This window comes from Echinops telfairi, unplaced genomic scaffold, assembly GCF_000313985.2.
Source record: "Echinops telfairi isolate 266 unplaced genomic scaffold, ASM31398v2 ScPeMD7_655;HRSCAF=1070, whole genome shotgun sequence".
Lineage (NCBI taxonomy): Eukaryota > Metazoa > Chordata > Mammalia > Afrosoricida > Tenrecidae > Echinops > Echinops telfairi.
In genome coordinates, this window is record NW_022104553.1 from 10,236,752 (window position 1) to 10,254,732 (window position 17,981).

The window sequence follows — 17,981 nt, forward strand, 5'->3', positions numbered from 1 at the left end:
AGGTGGGCCAGGGTCGGGACCCCGCGCCCGGGCCGCCGACGCCCGCAGCTCCACGCCGTGGCTCCGCAAGGGGGCGCCGTGGCGCGACCGCCCGCCGACGCCCGCAGCTCCACGCCGTGCTCCGCAAGGGGGCGCCGTGGCGCGACCGCCCGCCGACGCCCGCAGCTCCACGCCGTGGCTCCGCAAGGGGGCGCTGCAGCTCGCCGGTCCGGGGCCCAGGTCGGTAGGCAGTGGGAGCCCTGATCATAAAGTGGCCTCGGCGCAGCAACTGGAAGGTCAGCGGTTCAAAGCCACCCAACCGCTGTGGTGGCGAAAGGGACTTGGATAGAGTCACAGTCTCGGGTACCTGAAGGCGTTCGCTGGCCGACCCTGGGGCTCGCCAGCCAGGGGCTTGGCTTTCTTTGCTGGAGGCAGTGAGAGTTCGTTTGCAGTGTCCAGGAAGGACACGAGCTGCTCCAGTTTCCCCGGAGGAGCTTCGGGGCGCGGACCTGCTAGCTAGGGCCCCAGGCTCCTCAAGAATCACCCAGTCCAGAAAGGGTTGGGGGGGAGGGGAAGGGGCGGTAATATGGGAAAAGACCCCCGCCAAAAAAGATGGGCAGGAGAAAAGGGAAAACTTGGAAAGCACGTGCCTTGAACTGATGCTTGGCTGGGGTCTTCCTGGAGGCAGATCGCCGCTGTGCCCCCTCCCCTCCCAATTCTGAAATACAGGAATCGATCATTGTATGAAAGGAAAGTCTGAAGGGGGAGTGGGAGGGGGGACTTGATAGCAAGGGCTCCAGTACAAAGTAAATGTTTAGAAAATGATGGTGGCTAAAAATTAAAATTAAAAAAAAAGCTCTGAGGCTGGGTCAGTGATACTAGGTGCGCAGGGGGGTGGCCTAGCCCGAAAACCACGCTTCCTGCCCTTTCAGCCCCCCACCCTTCCAGTTTCCTAGCTTCTTGGGCCAGCCTGGATGCCCAGGCCTCACCTGGTGCCCATTATAGTCCAGCCCAGAGTCCCAGCAGCTGTGGGGTGGGTGGGAAGCAGTTCACTGGGAGGGAGTGGTTTTTCCCTGGCTTTGAGCTTTTTCAAGTAGGGCGTGACCTGAGAGCCTTTGCGTGGGGCTGCTCAAGATACAAGTGTGGAGCCTTCCTACCTCACCTCCACCCACTTCAGGTAGCCAAGGGTCCCCTCTATGGTCCAGAGACCCTCCTGGCATCAATCGTACATGCAGGAAGGAGGGGTCAGCAAGTGGAGGGCAGGTCTGCAGAATCCTTCATGAGTGTGACCAGCGTCTGTGGTCTCCTAGGTGGCTCCTGGAGTGGGGGGTGCATATAGGTGGGGTTAGTGTCCCCTTAATTGCATTTAAGCTGAACAGAGACTGGGTTTCTCCAGGTGAGAAGTGCTTTGCTGCATCATGGAAGCACCTCTGGGAGGTGGGACAGTACCCACTCCATGCTGTGTGCTAATTGTGGAGCTTTCTGGAGCTGTGGCTACCTCCTCTTCCGGCCCCAAACTTCAGGCCATATCACCTGACAAGTCTCAGATCTCCACCCCCTGCCTTCCGGAGCTGCTCTCTACAGATCAGTCCTGCCTGCTCCCCACTATCCTCAGGGACCCCAAGGGATCTGCATGCACTGGGAGATCACAGCAACCAGCCAGAGAATGCATCTGACATGTTGGCTGATTGGCTGAATGAATGAATCTCCGGTGTCAGAACATTGTCACTTAAGTAGCTTGTTCAAAACAGAACCAGAGTGGCTAACCTGGGGGGTTTCTTCTGGAAGAGAGACCTTTCCAGGCAACAAACTGGTGGGATTAGAACAGGATGCGAGTTCCAGGGGGTCATTTCCTCAGTTCCCAGCGATGGAACTCTTAAGAGTGCTGCCCAAATTTAGGATGTGAAGTGTGGCTTTGGGAGGGTGAATCCTCCGCACCGCCCCCACCTTTGTTGAATTGCCAAAGATTTGAGGAGACTTGAGAACACTGGGAAGCTATGCTGGGCCTCCTGGGTAAGATGTGGGGCGCAGACTTGCTCTCGCTCTCTGATGGACTGAGCTGAGCAAGGAAAAAGGGGGTTCAGACGATGGGAACTGTGTAGGTGGGGCTTCAAAATCACTTAAGGAGTCAAGCAGTTGAGACCAGATACCAAGACGCTTTGCCAACAATCAAAGCCGGTAAGCAAGAGGAGGCAGCGCCCTGGGTGGGGGGTGCAGGATGGACTGAGGGCAGTGGCCAGGAAGGCTGCTGGGAAGGGGAGGAAGCCAGGCACATCTGGGACAGTTAGGTCATGGAGACTCCTCAGGTTAGAGGCTGAAGGCTTGGCGGTACAGCAGGGGTGAGGCAGGGGGCAGCGAGGGACTGGGGTATATACTAGGCCCCCTGGGAGTGGGGTGTTCCCACGACCCAGTCCTTTGTGGTTTCAGTCCCTGGCCCCCGGCCAGTCAGGAAGTCACACAGCCCACCAGCCAGTAGAAAAAATACCTTTTTATTATTTATGAATAATCCATTCACTTAATGCAGGGTTTGCTGAGGGTGAGGGTGGAAAGGGGAAACATGCACAAGGGAGAGGGAGAAGGGGGTGGTCCCCCACACTTTCAAAACTATCAACAGCAACATGAACGCAGAGGAACAAGTCAGAGGGTCCTTGCTCATGCCCCCCGGCCCGATCGATCCTCCAGCAGGAGTCCCAGCGTGCTCCCTAGAGGTGCCAGGGCATCTGGAAGTTCTGGGGCGGGAGTGGGGTGCAGTGTGTGGCCTCGAAGTTGTGCAGATGCTTCCGAGCCTGAGGACAAAGGGGGTGCGGGTGGCGGCATGGACACCCTGCCCAAGCCCTACCCTCTGGCCCACCAGCCACTCCTTGGAAAGGGCCCCTGGCAGCCTGGCTTGCTGCTTCCTGCCCCGAGCTCACCAGAAACAGAGCGAGCTGCCGCCGTCCCTCTGCACTCATGTCCTCTCCTGCAGAGAGGCGGGTCTCAGACACAGGGCAGCACGGGGCACCCAGCCAGGCCCTCCCTGCCCAGGGCCTCCTTACCCACGCTCCAAGGAAAGTCAGGCCCGTGTTCTGCCTGGTAGGAGCGGAGGACAGACAGACACCACTCCTCCTCTACCTCCAACCGGCTGTAGATGGAGGCTGGGCAGGGAGAGAGACGAAGGCCGGTCAGCAACCTGGCCTTGCTGGGTCCCCCCCAAAGGCCACGCAGACCCCAGCACCCTCACCTTCTTCTAGCTGCGAGGCAGCCTCCAGCCACTGCCTCACTACTCGCAGGCCCTCCTCGGACATCACGCGGGGGTACCTGGCAGGGAAGCCAGGGGCAGAGCCATGGGATTCCCTTCCCTCCTCATCCCTGCACCTTCCGCCCTGGCCCTGTGCTGGGCTCAGTGTGGGGCCATGGACACGGCCTCTCACCGGTGCTGCAGCAGCTTCAGCAGTAGGTCGTTGCCTCGGTTGGACATGATGTCCTCTGGAACCCTGGGGGTTGAGAGGAAGCCTGCTGCAGGGGTCTGGGGTGTGTGTGTAGGGTTTGCTGGTGGGCCGGGTTGGGAAGCAGGAGGGCAGAGGCTCCAGGCACTTACGTGGTGGTGATAATCTCGTCCTTGGTTCTGCGGATCAGCAGCACAGGGCCCTGGTACCTTCAGCAGGAGAACACAGATGTGGGGAGCGCTGAGGCGCCCGTGGGAGCTGGCCCGGCCCAGCCCCACCACTGACTGCGTTCTCCCCCTCGAATGCAAGGCCCACGCTAGCCCCTCCCTCAGCATTCCACATGATCTAGTCCTGCTGGATCATAAAGGGATCTAGGGGCCCGGGGGCCCAGGGAAGGTTTGCCCAGCTGGGGTGGTGGTGTGGGGACTCAGGGATGTGTGTGTGTGTGTCCCTGGTGGAGAGGGCTGTACTCACCGGCACAGCTGCTCTGCATTGTTCAGATTGAGGTGCTGCCTCACTGTCCGGGTCACCAGGCCCCCTAGTGGTGGGACAAAGGGAAAGGGATGGCAGAGAGACCCTGGCCCAACAGAAAGGTCCCGTGCGCATGGGGAGAGAAGGCTGGGGCACTTCAGGGGGCAGCCTCCCATTTAGAGCAGCCCCGCCCCACTGCAACCCCGTGGCAGGAGGGCACTCACTCCAGCTGTCCGGCATGACTTTCAAGGCCAAAGGCACCAGGTCATCAAAGGAGGCATCCAGGATCACGGCACTGATGTCTGGGTAGGACATGGCAGCCCATGTGGCTAGGACCAGGACAGGGAACAAAGTGATGGTCAGGGGGCCTCCCGCCACTGCCCTGCCTCTGTCCCACTGTCCTTTCCGCTAACGCCCTCCCTGCTACCGGGCATGCCCTGGCCTTTCCCACACCTCACTGGGCCAGCGCGCCACCTGGAGAGGTGCTCCTGGCGGTGCACTGACGACAACAGCGGGAAGCTCCTCCCTCCCCGCAGGACCCAGATGTGGCCTGAGAGTCAGGCCCAGGGTGGCCAGAAAGGTGAGGCAGAGACAAGGCTGACAGCCTCTCACTGCCAGGCCCACAAGGGGATCCCAGCCCCCACCCTGTCTTCCGTGGGCTCGGTCCCCTTTCCTGGGGGGCAGGAGGGTGGGCAGGGGAGGGAGGACGGTACCCGTGAAGCCACCAATAGACCAGGCATAGACGACAATGTCCTGGGGCTGGAAGCCCAGGCGGTGGATGGCAAACTGGACCACCACGTCCATGGCGTTGGCCTCATTCTGTGGGAACGGCACCCCCTATGGGAGGAAGGGCAAGGGCGGGAAAACGCCGGCTCCTATCACCGGTGTCCCCCAACAAGGCCTTGGACCTTCCTGCCGCCAGGTGTAGAAAGTAATGCTGGTGGGAAGGACGGTTCTCCCTGCAGACTGCCGTTCACGGTGGAACCCACCGCACCCTCCCAATACTGTCTCCCCAGGCCCCCGCCCTAGGAGCCAGGTCGTGGGCAGTGGGCGGGTCCACAGAAACACCCCCTCGCGCGTCTCTCTTGGGAGAGCAACGCAGGGATTCTCCGCAGAGCTAGGGCCGGGGTTCTAGAGAGGGGGCTCACCGTGCTGCCAGCAAAACCAGGATGGTTCCATCCCAGGACTGAATATCCAGCTAGAACACAAGAGGGGGGCTGAGGGCTCGGCTGACTGACGGCCCCTCCGCTGCACCCGGGCAAGGGCCCCGCTCCGAGCCTTCCTACAACGGGGCCTCACACCAAAGGCTCAGGAGGGGAGTGTGTGTGTGTACAGAATGAGTAATATTAAGGTTAGGGACACAGTCCCAGGGAGGAGATGGAATTTTCTCAAAGGTGAAGAACTCATACATCACGCGGAGAAAGTAGACCCAGGGAGGTCCTATCTGAGTGGGCCGTTAGGGAGGGGCAGCCTGTTCCCAGGGGCAAAGACAGCAAGGTGGAGCCGGAGCCTACCTTCCAGCGGTGTGGAGATGCAGCCCACCTCATAAAAGCCCGCGTTTCCCTCGCAGCAGATCACCTGCGGGAAGACGGATAGACGGACGGGCTGGGGAGGAGCCAAAGCAGGAGTGACAATCCCAGGGCAGGGAGGGCGGCCCGGGGAAGAGGAAGCAGGGCCTGGTTGGCCGCAAGGGAATGAGGCTCTTCTGCTCCACGCTGCCCAGGAAAACAGGAAGAAGCCAAGGGCACATGGAGTCCCACACACCTGGTCCCCGGGGAGGCGAGTGACTGACACCGCTGAACGATCCAGCCAGTGCGCCCCTTTCCCTGGGAAGTGGAGCTAACTCGCCGGGACAGGGCCGTGGCTTGGTCTCTCCTGTACAGGTCTGGGTCTGCGTTTTTCTGCCTCCATTTAGGCATGTCAGGCCTAAATGTGGTCTGTAGATCACCACCCTCACCAGCCTTCTGGACGATACACTCAAAGGCCCGGAGGGAGATGGGGGCCATGCAGATTCTCCCAGCAGTCAGGCGGAGCTGGTGCTGGCACCCAGCTCCCTGCACGCCGTGCTCTTTCCAGGGCTGCTTGGTGGGAGGCAGGTGGCTTTGGCACCAGACTACCCCCCGCTTCTGGCTGGGTGACCACAGTAAAGTTATCTGTGCTTGGGCCTCGCTGTCTGTCAAACAGGCCGATCTCAACAGTACCTCCTTCCCAGGATTGGCGTGAGACGGCCTAGCTGGGGTGATGCTGGCTGGTCGGCTCCCACCTCGTGGATTTCCCTGCCACGGGCTGTACTTACACCAAGAGGCCCTTGGGCGGAGCTGGGGGCTGGGGCTGTCTGCAGGGCTGCTGTGAATGTCTACGGGTCCTTGTTCCCACTCACCAGCTTCTGTCCCTGGGGCTCGGCTGTCCCCCGCCGGTCCACAAACATGGTGTCAATCTCAGTCCCGTCGCAGGCCAGCAGCTTTGCCCGGCGCCCGTTATACTGGGTGGGGAGACGCAATGGCAGGCTATGAAGGGCAGGAAGACCATGTCTGTTCCTGATGGGGCTGGGTACAGGGTGGAAGGGCTGGCAGGCAGGGGGGGGTGGGGGGGGTGAGGCGGTGGGGAGCAGGAGAGCCTCACCTCCTCTACCAGCCGGGCTTGACCCTGCAGGAGCATGGGCATGAGAGCCTTCTGGAGCAAGTACACAGAGCCCGGGTACAGCATGCGGCGCCCCAGCGTGTGTGCCACCAGGTAGCTAGATGAAACCAGAAGGGGGTGGTTAATGGCTCCCAGTCCCAGCAGGCCTGGGAATCTCCTGCAGGCCTCCCAGCTCTGGTACTCAGAGTCTGGGGTCTCTGCCCTCTTGACCCTCAAACCTCTGGATTTCTCTTTCAGGGCTTGGTGAACAACACAGGTATCAGGCTGGCGCATCTCCCTCTAGTTTTTTGGCTGCCACTTTTGTAAGACACGAGGTAAGTACTGGCCTGCTCACTGCGAGGCTGGCACTTCAAACCCACCAGCAGCTCCGCAGGAGACAGCTGTGGCTCTGTGCCCATCCACAGGCCCAGCCGCAGACACCCCACACAGACAGAGTGGCTCTGTGCCCATCCACAGGCCCAGCCGCAGACACCCCACACAGACAGAGTGGCTCTGTGCCAGAATCGATTCGAGTTGACAGCAGTGGGCTCAGCTTGGGTTTTTTATAAGATACAAGGTTTATAGTGTGGCCCAGAACATACATAAGTATACATACTTCTGAAATGATACTTTTTTTATTAATCATTTTATTGGGGGCTCTTACCGATCTTATAACAATTCAGTTGTATCATGCACACTTGTACATATGTTGTATAGCACCCTTTCTACATATAAGATACTAACTATCTCCATGTAGGCAGACAGATCATACCAGACCTCAGCACGTCGGGCAAGTCAACAGGCGGGACCAGGCCCTGGAAAAGGACATCATGGGTGGTGGAGGGTCAGTGAAGAGGAGACAGGGTCACTGAGACAGAGTGACACCATGCTCACAACAAAAGGCTCACGATCGTGAGGATGGGCAGACCCGTGTCCTGTGGTCCGCAGGGCCACCCTGAGAAGCTGACTCATGGCAGCGAAGGCTCACAGTATCAAGAACTCCGCCTGGGAGGTGCAGCCATGAAAGCATGTGGCTGCTTCCCCAAGGGGTGGTGCAAACCCAGCTGCTCGGCGGGAGAAAGGTGTGGCAGCTGGCGTCCACGAAGACTCGTGTTTTGGACACCCTAAGGGGCAGTTCTCGCCTGGTTACTGTGATTAGAACCCAGCCTGGCTGCAGCAGGCGTGGACAGAATAACTCAGACCACCCCACTGCCAGCAAGGCAGTCCCGGCTCACAGCAGCCCTCCTCGGGGTGCCGAAGCTTTAAGTCTTTCTCCCTGGGAGTGGCTGGTGGGCTTGAATGGATCACCTTGTAGTAAGCAGTCCAACGCTTACTTGACAGGACCCCTAGGGCCCCGTGTGAAATATATATATATATGAAATACATATTTATGAAATACCCATGCTTATGGGTAAAGAGAAAGTTATCAGATGCAATGCTGTGGTTCCCGGCCCATGCATCGGGGTAGAAATGTACTCTACAGGGCCCTTGCTGGCTGGGTTTTCAGAAGTAGGCTGCCAGGCCTTTCTTCTGAGGTACCCGTACGTAGACTCCAATACCAACCTTTCTGTTAGCAACCAAGTGTGCTAACTGCCATCCAGGGTGTCTCTGTTAATGTACAAACACAACTTAATGGAAGTTAAATGGGCTTTTAAAAAAAGGTTGCAATTTCCTTACAATACCAAACTGGACTGCAAACCCCCCTGGGGCAGGGGCGAGGCTGTTTCAGTCCCTGAGACCCCATCTCTGCCGTGAAGCAGGTTCCCAGAGCTCGGTGCTGTTGGCACTCAGTGAATATTTACTGAGTGAGCATACTAATCCGACAGTTGACAAATGGTAGGCACTATTCTGAGAAAATGATGACCCGCTTTCCATTAATTCTGAGGCAGGCTCTGTCCCAGAACAAACTGTATAATCCTAGGCAGCACCCCCTCAAAATCTCAAGTTTGGCTCACCCCTCTGATCAACTACGTCAACCTCCTTCCTGCTAGAAGCTACCGCCAAACCCCTAGCAACAGGCAGTGCCTGGTACGTGCTTGTTACGAACTGAACGGTGTCAGTCTCAACTAATGCCTGTAGCTAAGGAGCCCTGTTGCCATCGTGCTTACATGTGGGGCTGCTAACTGCAAGGTCAGCAGTTTGAAACCACCCGCTGCTCTGCAGGCGAAAGACTAGGCTTTCTACTCCCCGGGCGCAGCTCTACCCTGCCCTATGGGCATCGATGGTGTGGCGGGAAGTGAGCGAAGGCAGGATGGTGCCTGCGGCTGAAAGGCGCCTGGCGGTGCAGGGGGAAGAGCTTGCTGCAGCTGCAAGGGCTCGGCTGGAGGAAGGCTCTTCAGTGCCCAGCGGTGACGATGCGCAGCCTTGGAGACCCTCAGCCGGCCCTGTGAGGCAACGTGGGCGGTGACCGCCCACGGGGGCTGGCGCTTTATGTCTGCCTGTGGCAACGGATGACCCCATTTGGGAGAAGCTTGTCTTTATTATGCTCATGAGACAGGCAGGATCAGCATGAGTCTAGGGCAGTGGCTCCCTACCTTCCTAATGCCACGACCCTTTAACACAGTTCCTCATGGTGTGGGGACCCCCCAACCATAAAATCATTTTCGTTGCTACTTCATCACTGTCATTTTGCAACTGTTAAGAATCGGGCGACCCCTGGGAAAGGGTCATTCGACCCCCAGGTTGAGAACCACTGGTCTAGGGTGTTGGGTGTACCTGGAGACATCAGGGACTAAAGTAAGGTGACCAGATGTCCCGCTTTTGGCGGGACAGTCCTGATTTTTAGTAATTTTTCCTACGTCCCGTGGCATTTTAAAAAGTCCCAATTTTTGGAAAGAATGCATGACAAGCTAGGGTATATGGTTTTCGGCTGCCATGTGGCTATTTCACCAGGATATGAGTTCTATCAATGGTGTCCCGCTTTTGTCCCGCTTTACCGATGTTACAATCTGGTCACCTGAGACTAAAGGGTAAGCAGAGACTGCCAAGGCCCATGAAGATGGCTCCCAGGCCAGCGCCCTTCCACAGCGCTCCCCCAGAGAGCCTGCCCCTCGGGTGGGCACTCTGCATTCAGACTTGACTTCCGCTTGGAGGAGCCACTCCCGGTGGGTGGCATCAGACAGTGCCCAGCGTAAGGCCTAAGTGGTGACTGGGGTTTCTCCTGCCCCATCAGTTCCCCAGCGGCGGTGGACCTGGGCTCTCCCAAAATGCGCTCAGGCGCCCGGGCAGGGCGGGGCCCTTCAGAATATGTGATGCCACTTAACCCCTCAGCAACCCAGGGAGGCAGGCTATTCAGGGAGGCCAAACCGAGTCACAGGGGATGAGCAGCTCACCCAGGGAGGATGGCCAGGGAGCAGCAGGGCCCGCAGGGCAGACCCTGCCCCAGGTGCACACTGTGTGTGCCCACCCCTGCCCTCAGCTTGGTCTGAAAGAGCATCTGTCAGAGAGGACGGTTCCAGCCCAGCTCTGGACCCTCCAGCGGTGTGATTTTGGACCCCTCCACACCGCCTTCGGCACACAAACACGTGGAGAAAAACTGCTTGCCCACAAATTACAGGGAAAAGACGCAGCCCTGGGCCAGTCAAGGGCTTTTTTACTGCCCAGTCCCTGGAGCCTTCGTCACCGAGTCCCCTCCACCCCAGCAGGCCTCTCGCCCGCCCTACCCACCTGGTGATCTGACAAGGTAGCTTCTTGACTTGGTTGAGGAGGGTGTCAGCTGCCCCCCGGTGCAGGGGCTCTGGGCGGAGCAGGGCCACCCCCCGGCGGGAAGGGCCCCCTCGGGACTCCTTCCTGAGGAAGGGAGAGATGGGGGTGAGGGTGAGGGCGGGGTCATGAGCAGCAATCTGGCCCTCTGAGTGCGGAGGACCGGGGGTCTCGGAATGAGGAGATGGTGCTGGAGGGCAGGCCTGGCAGCCAGAGGAGGGTGGAGGTGGGGACAAAGGAGGGACGAGGCGGGCTGTCCTGAGGGGAGGGGCAGAGAGCCAAGGCACAAGGGACGGGACCTACCGGCTGCTGGCCTCTTCCCAGTGGAAGTCCACGGGCCAGCTTCTGAAGTCAAAGTTGTAGTTGGCCAGCTGCCTCTGTAGGGGAGGAGGAGAGTGGAGGTGAGCAAAGGAAGCCCGAGAATTGGGGGAGGGACAACCCCCTTGTCACCCAAGGGCCCGGCCCCACACTTCACGGAGAGACCAGGCTGGGGTCAACGCCCTTCTTGGGCTCACACGGGAGGCTCTGTGGCGGCCCCCAAAGCCAGGCAGGAGAGAAGGACTTTCTGGGTCTCGGGAGGGACTTGTGGGCGCTCCTGCAGCTCAGGAAAATGAACAAATGCTCTTGGCTTTTCCAAAGAGCTGGCTGACCCACCTGGGAGGGGTGCCTGCAGTGGGGGAGGGTCTGCAGGCTGGGCACACTCTCATGCCCGCCTGGGTCCTTGACCTAGAGCTGCCTGCAGGTTCAGAGACCCCCAGGATCCAGTCACTGTGCCAAGGCAGGTGGGGGAGAGGAGACAGGGCAGCCACAAAGACAGTGGGCGCCCTCACACCGGACTCCTGTCCTGGGGGCGGCCTCCCTCGGCGCCCCCCCCAGCCCCCCTGCAGCACTGGTGAGCGCCCTCTCCCGCCGCCAAGCTGCCAGCGCAGAGGGTGATGGCTGTTTTGGGCTTTTTCTTTTTTTTTTTATTTCTGCCCAAGAACTTTTCTCCCCAACAGTTTCAAAAACAACTCGACTAACAGCAGTAAAAAAAAGGTACAAACATGACAAAACCAAGCGCAGTGAAGCAGGGCACACACTTGCACAGGCTCTGGGGCCAGGACCTGCCCCAGTCCCGGCCGCTCCTGGCTCCGCGACTCTGAACGGGGCACTGGACCTCCGCTTGCCTGTGAGTCCTCCCCAGAGGGAGAATGGAGCCAACGAAATGCCGCAGAGCCCCCGGGACCCACCTCTGTAAGGATGGCAGGCAGCAACTAGTTCACTCAGCCAAGAGGACCCTACAAGTTTGAATAGCACAGGGTTTTAAATGGGGCCCCCAAGTCCCTTTCCAAACCTAATCACACTCCAGCGCCAGCTGGGCTGGCACAGCTCCAAGGACACTGTGCCCTGGCTTCTCGCCCTCCCGGCGCCACACTGTTCACCCTGGGCACGGAATGGGCACATCTGTTCCTCTTGTCCTGCCTGAACAAAGCCAGCACGGTGCCCAACGTGCACACCAAAAGCCAGCAACCCTTTGCAGAACCGAGCCGCTGGGGCCTGAAAAGAACCACTCCACATATACACGATCCTTGCAGACGGGAGGGTGGAGGAGTCGAGAACTGTTCTGGCAGAAAATTTCATTAGAAGGGGGTGGGGGCGGGCCGGAGAACTCTGCTCCACAGGCGGACGGTTCCCTGCTGGTGGGGGAGGCGTGCCCACATATGCCCTGGCTGGTGGATGGCCAAGCACAGCTCCCCGGGGCAGGAGCTGGCACTCAGTGCCTCACAGAGGTCCCCGAGGGAGCTGCTGCCAACGCACCTGTTCGGCTCCTTTCCTCGCCTCTCACCTTGTTTTCGGAGGACTGGTCCCTGTGTGTCGCTTCCAAGATCGTGATGAACTGCCGGTACTGGGGGTTGGTCCAGCGGCCAATGCCTGGTGGGGAGACAGGACAGAGAAGTCAGGTCCAGGTTTTAGGAGAAGACCCTGAGTGGGGGGAGGGGGGAGCAGAAGAGAAAGAAAGTAACAACAAAGGCACTGGGGGCCCAGACGCTAGAGAAATAGATCTTGCTCCGCATCTTGCAAGTGGCCCTGGGGATTCCTCCTCGCCCCCGCGTGCTGTGTGCCGCTTTGTAGACCCGCGGTTCTCCACCTGGGCCTCAGACCATCGGAAAACACATTACGATTCATAACAGCAGCAAAAGGACAGTGATGAAGGTGCAACGAAAATAATGTTAGAAAAAAATTTAAAAACAACACAAATAAATAAATAAAAATCATGTTATGGTTGGGGGTCACCACACACGAGGAACCGTGTTGAAGGGTCTCAGCAGCAGGAAGGTCGAGAACCACTACTGTAGACGATCGATCGGCTTTCCACCGCGTCCTAGAATCTTGCTCACATCCGAGTCCCCTTCTTGTTCCCTCACGCCCGGAAATGTGCCCATAGAGCTTCTCTCTGGCCCCAGAAGGATCCCCCAGCACTGCTGCCCACTCCCCGAATCCAGTTCCCCTTCCTGGGTGCTTGTCACCTATTGCCACTCCACACGCTTCCCGGCCCAGGAAAGTCCCTCCTCCTGGGCTTCCTGGGCCCACATGGGATTCCTGGATGCCTCCCGGCCTGTCTCTTTCTATTTCCCTCTCCAAGGGGCGGCGCTTTCCTCCCTTCCTTGGCACCCTCAGCGGCTAGTCTACTTCCTCTTCATTGCTCCGCTCGATCCAGTCACTGTTTCGTGCACACACGGGAGGCATCTCGGGAAAGGCCAGCCAGGCCCCAGGCCCTCCCAGAGCTGGCACTGTGCTTGGGGGTGGGGGCTAAAGACTGTAGTTATCCATCCTCCGACCACTCATCAGAGTGGTCTCCAGTGGAGGAGTACGACAATACACAAATAAAGATGGCAGCTTCAGAGAGCAGTGCTCGGAAAAACAGCACCACTCAAAACCCACCGCAGGGTCAAGTCCATGCAGACTCGGAGAGACTGGCCTGCAGGGCAGGGTCCTGGGGGCTTCTGAGACTGGAACTCTGCATGGGAGCAGAAAAGCGAGGGGCGGGGGGCAGCCCCAATCCCAACTACGTGGACAGCACCCCCTCCCCGCACAAGAATTCACTTCTGAGGACAGACTGAAGCTGCAGCTCCGGGAGAGGGACATGTCTGATCAGAGCACACGGGAGCACATGAAGGGGGAGGAAGAGTGGAGCACATCCTGGCCACCTAGGACGATATTCCGAGGACGATATTCCCGCTCAGAGCAGCCAAAGCACAGACAAGACCATAGGGCCGGTCTCACTATGAGACACGATGTCCCTCACTGACCCATTGCGCTACGGGGGACAACACTGGAGACACGGTGCGAGAACTAAGCCTGAACTGACCCCACCACACCGAGGCAAAACACTGAGGGTGTGGAACAGAACAGCAAGGGGAACAGAGCAACGAAGTCCCCAGGGAATACCAAAAATAGATTTTGGGGCCAGGGCTTGGCACCCCACCATCAGACTCGACCTGAAAACACTCCTAAAGGTCAACTAACAGACCTTGAACTATTCACAGGCTTTTCCTTTTGTTGTGTTTCTTTGTTGTTCTTGTTTTGTTTTCTTTTGTTGCGTTGTTTTGCTGTCTTGTTCTTTGCGCATATTATTATCTCTGCAGATCTATCTAGATAAGATGGATGAACAATCTAGAAAACAACACACTGCAGCTCAGGGGGGACATGGGAGAGGGGGAGGTGGGAGAAAGGTAGTGGGTGTTTACAAGCCCAGGGACAAGAGAACAACAAAGGATCCAAAATTGATGGCAAGAAGGGTGTAGGAGGCCTGGTAGGGCTTGATCAAGGGCAAGGTAACCGAGAGGAATTACTGAAACCCAAATGAAGGCTGAACATGAAAGCGGGACAAGAGGAAATAAAAGGAAATAGAGGAAGGAACTAGGAGGCAAAGGGCATACAGATCTAAATACAGGCATGTACACATGTAAATGTGTTTATACATGAAGATGGGGAAATAGAACTATGTGCCTATATTTAGTATTAAGGTGGCAGATGGACGTTGTCCCTCCACTCAAGTGCTCCCTCAATGCAAGAACACTTTGTTCTATTAAACTGGCATTCCATGATGCCACCTCCCCAACACGATTGCTAAAGACAAAGTGGGTGCATAAGCAAATGTGGTGAAGAAAGCTGATGGTGCCTGGCTATCAAAAGATATAGCATCTGGGGTTTTAAAGGCTTGAAGATAAACAAGCCACCATCTAGCTGAGAAGCAACAAAGCCCACATGGAAGAAGCACACCAGCCCATGTGATCACAAGGTGTCGAAAGTATCAGGTATCAGGCATCAAGAACAAAAAAATCATATCACTGTGAATGCGGGGGAATGCAGAGCAGGGACCCAAATCCCATCTGTAGGCAACTGGACATCCCCTTACAGAAGGGTCTCGGGGAGGAGACGAGCAGGTCGGGTTGCAGTATAGCATTGATGAAACATACATCTTTCCTCTAGTTCTTGAATGCTTCCTCCCCCAACTACCATGATCCCAATTCTACCTTACAAATCTGGCTAGACCAGAGGAGGTACACAGGTACAGATCCGAGCTGGAAACACAGGGAATTCAGGACCGATAAACCCCCCAGGATCAATAATGAGAGTAGAGATACCAGGAAGGTATGGGTAAGGTGAGGAAGGGGATCACAATGATCTACATATAACGCCCTCCCTGCAGGACAGACAACAGAAAAGTGGGTAAAGGGAGACATCAGACAGTGTAAGACACGAAAAAATAACAATAATTTATAATTATCAAGGGTTTGTAAAGGGAGGGATGGTGGGGGAAGGAGAAAAAAATGAGGAGCTGATACCAAGGGCTCAAGTAGAAAGAAAATGTTTTGAAAACAGTAACAACAAATGTACAAATGTGCTTGACACAATGGATGGATAGATGGATTGTGAGAAGAGTTGTATGAGCCCCCAATAAAATGATTTTAAAATAAATAAATAAAATACCAAAAAGAAAGAAAAGCCTCTTCTTTCTTCCTCAGAGTAGCTGGTGGTTTTGAACTACTGACTTTCTGGTTGGCAGCCCGATGTGTAAGCACTATGCCACCAGGGCTCCTTCAAGAAGTGCCCCCAGAAAATGAAAGTAGAACCTATCATCGCCTGCAAACCTCCGAACAAAGCAGGCAGCGGGAACGAAGCAGGCTGCTGCCTGCTTTGCCTGGACCGACACTATTTAGGCCGCACAGAGGTGGACCGCGCGGGACGCTGCATTTCATTGGTTCCGAGAGGCACACACGGAAACCTTGAGATCAGGTCGTGGGTGTCACGGTTCACGAGGGCTCCCCGTTTATGAAATGAGGTGTGGGGTACGTGAAAGGATAAGCGTTTCATGTGAGCAAATGTTGGAGACGCAGTTGCTTCTGGAGAAGGGGACTGATATCTACCGTATTAGCCAAGCCAACATCTGAGGCAAGTATCATTAAACGCTCGTGGTTCTGTTCTTTTTGATCGTTTCTTCTCCACTTTTCTGTAGCAACTTTTTTGCCCCTACATAGAAAATACAGGAACTAAGAAATGTGGATGCAGCTGAGCGGCGGGAGCTACTCTCCAGTGGGGCGCTCAGGAAAGCCCCTTTGAGAAGGGAGCCCCCACCTCGTGGAGGTGTGGGTGGGGCAGACACCCCAGCGATCTTACCCTAGACTGGCCCCAACTGCAGTCACCCAATACCCCCTCTCCTCTAAGCATCGCCCTCCCCTGCGTGTTACTTTGCACAGCTGCCAGGAACCAAGGCTTCGCTTCTTAAATTTTAATTGTGAAACACAGCATCCACACGTAAAACACACAGTTGACTTGAGACATACAAAACGTGCCCGTCACTACCACCCATGTCAGTAGAGAGATCACAGCCCCTCCCCTAGGAGTGCCGGCACCATTCTGCACGCCGCCTTCTCTTTCTCCTCCAAACGAATTCCGTGACCTTGGGGATAACCGTGCCCTTGTTTGTCTCTAGTGTTTTGCCACTTACATACGGGTCCACTTAGAACTTTACATCAACAAAAAGTACCACCCGCATGATTGGGGGCCCAACCTTTTGCACTCAGCATGCTGGTAGATTCGTCCGTGTGCCCGGGGCAGCTATGGTTGCACTGCTGTCCGTCTCGGGAGCGGCTGCCCACACGATGCCCGTATCCACCCGGTGGCACGTGGCCATCAGAGGGGCCCCCAGTTTGGGATCATACATTATCATCTGTGCTGTGGGCTCACCCACTGCATTACTGACACGTCTGTCAGTCTCTCCAGGGTGTATCTAGGAGTGGGGTCACTGGGTGGTGGGGTCGTATACACCTTTTCAAGATAAACTTTTTGGCCATTTCTTATATTTAGACTAAAGCTTTACATATATTCATATAGGTATACATATACATATATAGTAAGCCTTGGAGTGTTCTCCAGTGTTCCCCCCTAGGACTTAGAACCAAACTGTTCTTTCAGGGGAAAAACAAAACAAAACTGACTGCCGCTGAGTGGATGCCGACTCATACCGACCCTCTAAGACAGGGTAGAACTGCCCTGTTTGTTTCTGAGACGGTAAGTCTTGACCCGAGTAGAAAGCCTCATCTTTTCCCCTCAGAGCAGCTGATGGTTTCAAACTGCTGACCTTGCAGTTAGCACCCAAAGTGCTACTGACTACACCACTGTGGGAAGCTGAGGAATGGGAAGAGAGTGTGTGCAAACGAATTCTTTATTCTCAGATTGAAGAAGCTTGGGAGGCCAGGGTTCTGAGTGGAGGGAGGCCTTCGCACTTGTGAGTTGAGTCCCCACCGCATTCTCATAATGGATATTCATCCCCACTATATCCTCCCAGAATAGTGCTCCCTTAAAGTTACCTCTTACAAACGCACAGCTTTATCTAGAGGAGCAGGCATGTGCTACGGCTCTCCCTGCTCAGGGGACAGCCACTCCCCTTTACCTGCCCCCAGCACTGAAGTTAGGTTACTCCCCTAGTGAACCCAGGGACCTCTAGGTTAGGGTACAGCCCACTCTGTGTATGTGGTTACCAGGCTTGCATGCCCTGAGATGATATAAATTGATGTTAAGAATACATTTTCTCCCTCTCCTGCCCAGACCTGGTTCCTGATGCCAGGGAGGAGGTGAGCACCCCAAAACTTCTGTCTGTCTCTTAATTTCTTCCCTTCAATTACACAGCTGTCCCTTAGGACCCATCCGGATTTGAGGCTGGATCCCACACACCACCGGGGCTACCAGGACTTGCTGAAGGCACCTAATAACTATTTACCAAGGGGGGCCAGATCCAAACCAGGCTCCCTCCACCTACCTCGGAGACAGGCCACACCTGCCAACAACAGAACCAAGGTCCCGGCGTAGTGAGAGAAGGGCACCACTTTGGACAAACTCAAGTAACCTGTGGAGGGAAGCGGGATCACAATCAGCTGCTCCCTGCCCCCCACTGCCCCTCAGCACCTCTTCCCAGATTGGCCCCAACCTCCTCCCCAGACCCTCTCTTTAGGACAGCCACACCCTCAGAGGAAGACGATGCTCGATGCTCGTGGGAAGAGGAAAGCTCAGCCCTCCTCACAGGCCCCTCTCCCAGCTCAGCTCCCCATAACCGACCCACTTCTGCCCACCACCTTGGAAACCACACTGACCTTTCCTGTACAAGTAGAAGAAGGCGAAGGGAGAGGAGTAATACGAGATGGACCAGAAGACTGATGCCTGCAGTAGAGAAATGGGGCAGTCACACACACACACACACACACACACACACACACACACACACACACACACACAACCATCCCC

General features: G+C 56.5%; 1 protein-coding gene across 2 annotated transcripts in view; it reads right to left on the minus strand.

Annotated features, from left to right (window-relative positions):
* Nucleotides 1-2,452: 2,452 nt before the first annotated feature.
* Nucleotides 2,453-17,981, minus strand: part of ABHD16A (abhydrolase domain containing 16A, phospholipase) — a 17,743-nt gene continuing 2,214 nt past the window's right edge. Inside the window, exons 3-20 of one of the 2 annotated variants that reach the window (XM_004711706.4) lie at nucleotides 17,831-17,897; nucleotides 17,500-17,586; nucleotides 12,022-12,107; nucleotides 10,500-10,573; nucleotides 10,161-10,283; nucleotides 6,498-6,612; nucleotides 6,256-6,357; nucleotides 5,390-5,453; nucleotides 5,024-5,073; nucleotides 4,589-4,712; nucleotides 4,100-4,204; nucleotides 3,879-3,942; nucleotides 3,557-3,613; nucleotides 3,390-3,452; nucleotides 3,200-3,276; nucleotides 3,015-3,113; nucleotides 2,892-2,938; nucleotides 2,453-2,765 (exon numbers count right to left, since the gene is read on the minus strand). In XM_004711706.4, the coding sequence (XP_004711763.1) occupies nucleotides 2,682-2,765; nucleotides 2,892-2,938; nucleotides 3,015-3,113; nucleotides 3,200-3,276; nucleotides 3,390-3,452; nucleotides 3,557-3,613; nucleotides 3,879-3,942; nucleotides 4,100-4,204; nucleotides 4,589-4,712; nucleotides 5,024-5,073; nucleotides 5,390-5,453; nucleotides 6,256-6,357; nucleotides 6,498-6,612; nucleotides 10,161-10,283; nucleotides 10,500-10,573; nucleotides 12,022-12,107; nucleotides 17,500-17,586; nucleotides 17,831-17,897 (1,488 nt within the window). In that variant the 3' untranslated portion in view covers nucleotides 2,453-2,681. The remainder of the gene's footprint in view (nucleotides 2,766-2,891; nucleotides 2,939-3,014; nucleotides 3,114-3,199; nucleotides 3,277-3,389; nucleotides 3,453-3,556; nucleotides 3,614-3,878; nucleotides 3,943-4,099; nucleotides 4,205-4,588; nucleotides 4,713-5,023; nucleotides 5,074-5,389; nucleotides 5,454-6,255; nucleotides 6,358-6,497; nucleotides 6,613-10,160; nucleotides 10,284-10,499; nucleotides 10,574-12,021; nucleotides 12,108-17,499; nucleotides 17,587-17,830; nucleotides 17,898-17,981) is intronic. The other variant, XM_045292749.1, reaches the window with a different exon arrangement.